This window comes from Pelecanus crispus, chromosome 11, assembly GCF_030463565.1.
Source record: "Pelecanus crispus isolate bPelCri1 chromosome 11, bPelCri1.pri, whole genome shotgun sequence".
Lineage (NCBI taxonomy): Eukaryota > Metazoa > Chordata > Aves > Pelecaniformes > Pelecanidae > Pelecanus > Pelecanus crispus.
Window position 1 is genome coordinate 38,946,981 of NC_134653.1, and position 6,589 is coordinate 38,953,569.

Here is a 6,589-nt window from a genome sequence, read left to right on the forward strand (position 1 = left end):
GCCGCCCACGCGTGGCCGTGCGAGCCCCCTCGGCGGGAACGGGCCGGGCCGGGCGGGGGGCGGGCGGGGGGCGGGCGCCCGGCGGCTGCTCATAAGGCGCTGCCCGGCGCGGCGGCTCGCAGAGCCAGCTCGGCAGTCGGCGGGGCGAGCCTGTTCGCGGAGCCTTAGCAGCAGCAGCAGCAGCAGCAGCAGCAGCAGCAGCAGCAGCAGCAGCAGCAGCAGCAGCAGCAGCATGACTTCGGCCGCGCTGGAGATCTTGGGGCTGGGGCTGGGCATCCTGGGCTGGGTGGGGGTGATCCTGGCCTGCGGGCTGCCCATGTGGCAGGTGTCGGCCTTCATCGACGTGAACATCGTGGTGGCGCAGACCATCTGGGAGGGGCTGTGGATGAACTGCGTGGTGCAGAGCACGGGGCAGATACAGTGCAAGGTGTACGACTCCATCCTGGCGCTGCGGCCCGAGGTGCAGGCGGGCCGGGCGCTCACCGTCATCGTGGCGCTGCTGGGGCTGGTGGCGCTGCTGGTGACCGTGGTGGGCGCCCAGTGCACCAACTGCATCCGGCCCGGCAAGACCAAGTCCCGCATCGTGATCGCCGGCGGGGCCATCTACATCCTCTGCGGGGTCCTGGTCCTCGTCCCGCTCTGCTGGTTCGCCAACATCGTCATCAGCGACTTCTACGACCCCACCGTGCCGCCGTCGCAGAAGCGGGAGATGGGGGCCGCGCTCTACATCGGCTGGGCGGCCACGGCGCTGCTGCTCTTCGGGGGCTGCCTCATCTGCTGCTGCTCCTGCTCCCAGCGCGACGAGGCCTCCTTCCCCGTCAAGTACTCGGCGCCGCGGCGGCCCACCTCCAACGGCGAGTACGACAAGAAGAACTACGTCTGAGCGGGGCCCCCCGCTGCCCGAGCCCGGGGGCGCGGACCGGCGGCCGCCAGCGGCGCGGGGCTCGGTCCGCCGTGAGCTCCCGCGCTCCCCTGCCTAGAGTCTCCTCTTAACGGGGACCCCCGCGAAGCGGCAGCCCTAGGCAGGGCGGCGCCGCGCTGCCCGGCTCCCCGGCGGCTCTGCCCGCTCCGCTGCGGGCAGCGCCGCGCTCGGCGCCGCCGGGGGCCCGGTACCGACGGCGGCGCCGGGGCCAGCAGAGCCCTCCCCGGCCGCAGAGCGCGGCCGAGCCGGCGTCCCCCCGGGGAGCGGGGGCGGGGGGCACCGGCCGGGGGCACCGCGGAGCCCGGCCGAGCCGCGGCGGCGTCTGCCGGGACGCCCCGTCCGAGCCCCGCCGCCGCCGCCCGGCTCCCGCCGCAGCTCCCGGCCCTTCCCGGCGTCACCGTGAGAGCCTGGAGCGCCGCAGCGCCCGCGCCCGCTCCCGCTGCAGGTGCCCCGGGCACGGCCGCGCCCTCGGGGCCGCGCCCCCGCCGCGAGCGGCGTCCCTTCTTCCCCGTCTCCCCCGAAAGCTGCATCTGGCCGTTCCCGCTGGGACGTTCGCCGGTTAGGGGGCTGTTCTTCTTCTGTGTGGGCGACTAAGCTGGCGATTCTGTCTAGAGCATGACGCTAACCTCGGTCCTTAATCCTGCAGGCAAATAACTGTTTGGAGAAGGGTATTTGATTTTCGTCAGTTGTTTCAGTCCCTTAGAGAAGTGCGTTGGTCTGCGTGTCTTTGAGCCCTTTGAAAGAGATTTCAGATAGTTGCTGTCATTTAGTGGAGCACTGATGTGGTGGGTTGCCCCTTGAGGTTCTCCATCCCTTCTCCTTCATCCGCTTCTGTTCTGTTTTTACTTGAATATGAACTCATTGCCAGAATGAGAACCAGATTCAGAGCCCCAGGAGATCTTTGTATGCCCTGGCTGCAGCAGGGCATCCCTCTGCATCCTCTCATCTGCACTACAGGAGACTGGAAACATTAAAATTGCCACGGATATTCGTGGCTGGGGTATGGATGGCTTTCACGGCCTCCTTGCCGAGCCCCGCTTGCTGCCAATTTTGAATTGTGTGTTCGGTTGGATGTGCACTTGGTTGGCTCCCCACCATAATTCTGTTAACACGTGCTTTTGTTCATTTACCAAATCGGGCAAAGAAATTGCTAGAAGAGTTTTACCAAATATCTTGACTGAGACTTTATGCGGGCTCATCAGGAGATGTGAGGTCATGGCTCTCGCAGCTCTCGGCTCCTCCTTATCGCCCTGGTAACACTGTGCAGACTGGAAGGAAGATGCTCTGGGCAACATAACTCTCATTTTCTGAGCTCAGCACCTGCTAAACTTCGCCACAGCCTGGAATATTAGCATACATCTTTCCATTTTACGCTGCAGAGACAAACTTTTTTGTAAAGGAGGGCTTAAGGGGTGGTGCGATACTCTTCCATGCGAATTACTTGTACTTTTAAATCAACATGCAATTCTGCTACAGACCGTGGCAGCATCTGTATTGCCATCAGGAGATTTCTGCCAAGAGTTAGCGAGGAAACGTGGTGTTTGTATTCCTCAGAGTCCAACTCTACGACCTCTTGGGTCCCTCACAACCACGCGGCAATACAGCGCACACCTAAGCTGAGCATTAACTCTTAAAAGTTTCTGATAATGCTGAGACTTATGGACTAACTATAACTGTGGGCTTGTGACAGATTCACATCGACTATGCTCTGGCTTTGCTTAGCAAATTTAAAGCACCAGCGGTATCAATGCGTACACAGACCTGAATGAGAGACTAAAGCCTTGCCCCTGCAAATATTGATGTTGAATATTGAGCACGATTCACCCTTTTAAAGATAACTGCTTTCATTTTTTAAACACATACATTGCAGGGTCTGAGCCCATCAGACAATACAAAAGCAGAGCAGTATGTCTAGAACTAGTTTTGTTATATGAAGAGGTGCAGCTCGTATACCGTCTCCATTTAAATAAAAGCTATAATATTGTTGTTATGATGTGATATGTAGTTTTGGTACAAGAATGAAATATTCCATATTTCATCATTGCAACTTTTTTTTAAACAGTGTAACCTTGTAAACTGTAAATGTATTTAAATGCATATATTTTGCAAGAAATCTACCAAAGTTGGCTTGTTATGTGGTTTGGTGCCTTTATTTGTTTCATGGTTACTTTACTTTTATTTTAAATGATAATATCCAACTGTATGTGTCACCCAGCCCGTAGACATGCTACACCCTCACTCAGCCCTCTTGTGTCTAGCAAACGAGTCAACAGATATTAGCCCAAATCCTGGAACTCACTCTCTTTTGTCTCAAAAGAACTAAAAAACAACCCCCACGGACAGACACCTCTGCATGTGTCTGTACTGTAGAGCCTTCAGAAGTGCTGCAGGATTTGGGCTCGAACCGAAAGATGAAATCTTTCTGGGCAGTTCATCGCTAGCGTTTAAAATCAAATCAAAACTGGTGTCTTGGGGAGAGGGAGGGAAACCCACACCTTAGAAGGGAAATATTTTTAACAAGCCAAACTTCTTGATAGATAGCTTTGTGTGACCGCAGGGCTGGATCCACTTATAACCACAATCCAAAACAATTACACAAGACCTCTTGCAAGAAGCCAGCGCTAACTGTGTATGTAGTAGTAGGCACAGCATCAGCCTACCGAAAACATAACTTGCTGCCGATGTAACAAGGTTTCGCTGAGGTCACTGTGGCAGCGCCCAACAATACTAGCAGGAAGTGGGGCCCGTTTTTAAAAATATTTTTATATTTAATCTCATCCTTCAGTATACTTACTTGTTGCTGTGCTTTAAAAAATAACCCCAGAGAACGCTGTTACTGGTGTCACTGGCTTCAGCGTAAAAGTCTAAGTTGTTTTTTCCTTTGCTTTGTTTTCCAAGAGCAAAGACCTAGTCTTGAACTTTAGGACTTGGAAGTGCTCAGGATCAGGCCTGAACCTCATCCCAGTGAAAAGAGAAATCTATAGCACTTGTTTACTATTTTTATTTTGTATTTATGATTTCACGTAAAAATAAAACCATCTAAACCAATCCCTGAATAGGGTTACTGTTTTTTGGGAAAGGCGGCGGATTGTTTGGGCTCAGGAAGGCGGGGTGTGACAGCGGTGCCCAAAGGGCAGCCTTCACCCTTGGGGGGAGAGCTGGGTCGCCTCTGGGGAAGCGAGAGCTTCCCGTGCAGAGCGGTCAGCATCTCAGCTCTCCACTGGAGCCTCAGACAAAACAGCAGGCAGCAGCGGTTGGTCTTGTGATGTGAGCACATTAGGAAGTGGACTGTGAGTCCCAACTATTTTGAGAACAGCCCTAAGCGTGAAGCTCTAAGCATGAAGCTTTCAATTCCTACATGTTTAAACTAAAAGGAAGAAAATTCCCACTGCAGCTTGGACCAGCCCCAACCTGACCTGATACCCTAATCCTTTCTGCCACCTATTTTTTTTTTAAAGTGCATTCAAGCTGGGGGAAAAACATTTTCACAGTTGCATCAGAACAGAACCTGTGAAACAAATGGCTCTTAAAGGAAACTGTAGAGGCTAATTGCTAGTGGGGAAATTCGCCTGGCCAGGGAGGTCTTTCAATATTTTGCAGAATTTTTTTTTCAGGATTTTCAAGCTTTTCTAACAAACTGTTGCTTTAAAAATGAAGAAAAAACATCTTCAAAGACTTCATTTTGCAGCGTTCTTGCCAGCTCGGTTGAGATTAACAAAAGCTCCTTGCCACCCTCCCATTGCTATGCACATGCTGAGCTGGAGAAAGGGTGTCTGCCGGCTTGGCCTTTGTCCTGCTAAACGAACCATTTCATAGTTATGAATTTGAAAGTAACCTGCAGTTCATACCCTACAAATCTGGTTAGATCCTGTCTGTGCAAAGAAGGGAAATGCACCAGGCAGATGGAAAAGGAAGCTCAATCAGTCACGTTTGCTGCAGGATGTTTAAGGAAATATTTCCTTTTCCTGCACAAAAATGTTTGTTGGGCATCTGCTCTTTGGAATGTACTGGAACATTTTACTCTTCGAGTGAGAAAGCAGTGTACCTCCAGATTTTTATTTATAAATTATTCCCTGATCAAATACTATGCAAAGAAATTGTTGGTTTTCCTTGGCCATCTTTCAAACCACAAATGCAGGTAAGTAGTCTCTTAATCCTGCTTTCCTCAAACAGAGACTGATCCATACATCTGTAACGCTGAATGAGAATCCTGCCTGTCATAAGCCATACACCATAGATAAGTGCCATATTCATGTATATATTTAACAATATATTAATGCAGTATTCAGCATCAGATGATACCCACAATGCATTCTTTTTTTGTTTGGTGTACTAAAGAAGAAAATCATTAAGTACACATGTTTGAGGATTTGCTTTTGTAAGTCTGCTTGGTAAGACACAGCAAATATTTCTGCTGTATTAGATTAATTGGGAGATAGCAGGTGAATTCTCTTTTCAGGTCAAATACTGCATTTCTTTTACCTGTAGACTGATTGTGACAGGATAAATCATTCCAAAAGCAGAGCCTCAAGAGGGCCTCATATCTGTATTTTGGAAGTAATCGAGTTCTATCATTCTTATTTTGACCAGACCTTTGTGTGAGTTCTCTGTGGGTGCGTGTGACTGCTCCAGACTGTTCCTTGTAGATTCTCTGCAGCAACAGGCTCTCTGTCTAGAAACCCCCTTCTTCTTCCTACCACAACCCTGGGTTATAAGAAAAGGACAATTTTTTTGTGTCACTGATAAAACCTCCCACAGCAACAGTGAAAGCTTTACAGTTGCTTGGATACACAAGCCTTGCTTCACCTTTTCTTCTTCTTAAACACCAAGTGAGACATTCTGCCATGAATCAATTTAACAGAGTCCTTTGTCTGTGGCATTTTGGGATTTTGTTTACAACACCGAGCTTCCTCCTCCTTCCAAAGCTCACCAAGTAGCTTCAACCCAAAATCTGGCAAGGAAAGGTAGCAAGTAGTAGGACTTAATGTGGAAGCACATGCGTCATGTCAAAGGCATCTGCCCAAGGCTCGTGCCAATCTTCTCATCGCACTTGATGCCACCTGCACCCCAGCCACTCTTACATCACCCTGAGGTATAGCTTTGCCTCACTGAAGCTGGCACCTACTGTTTGGGTTGCTGATCACCCTAAGATACTTGGGACCCAAAGGTTTGCCAAGCCTATCCCGAAGAAAGCGCAAAGGAATTGTCACAACTGATTATACATGTTACGGTCTTGATTACTTCAATGCACAAACGTCCTCTCTGCCCCTTATTCATACATGCACGCACAGGGAGATTCATGTAGTCCTCCACAAGTTTGTAAAATAAATGCAGTATTGTACATCCATATTTTGACAGACACCTGAACTAGGTAGATCCTATAGTCACTCTCACCAGTACCACATAAATAAGCTCAGGATAATAGGGGAGCATATCACACAAACTTTACCACTTATAACGTGAAAATACTCATCAGTAAGAGTCTGTTTTAAAAGTTCTCCAGGAAAACAAATATGTCAATGAGCTTGGATGTTAAGCAGCCTGAATATAATTAACTGATACATTTACTAAACTACTGGCTTCAGCTTTTTGTTTTGAGAGCAATGGGATCATACAGTATAGGGAACTGTACATACAGCACTGATATTCTTAAAGCAAAAGAAGAGT

The 6,589-nt window shown here is 50.0% G+C and overlaps 1 protein-coding gene across 1 annotated transcript; it reads left to right on the forward strand.

Moving 5' to 3' along the window:
* Positions 1 to 232: 232 nt before the first annotated feature.
* Positions 233 to 883, forward strand: CLDN5 (claudin 5). The gene has a single exon (XM_075718844.1). The coding sequence runs from the start codon at positions 233 to 235 to the stop codon at positions 881 to 883; it is 651 nt and encodes a 216-aa protein (XP_075574959.1).
* The last annotated feature ends 5,706 nt before the right edge of the window (positions 884 to 6,589 follow it).

Bases quoted from the DNA above. Each gene is read 5' to 3' on its own strand.
- CLDN5 (XM_075718844.1), top strand. From the start codon at position 233: ATGACTTCGGCCGCGCTGGAGATCTTGGGGCTGGGGCTGGGCATCCTG.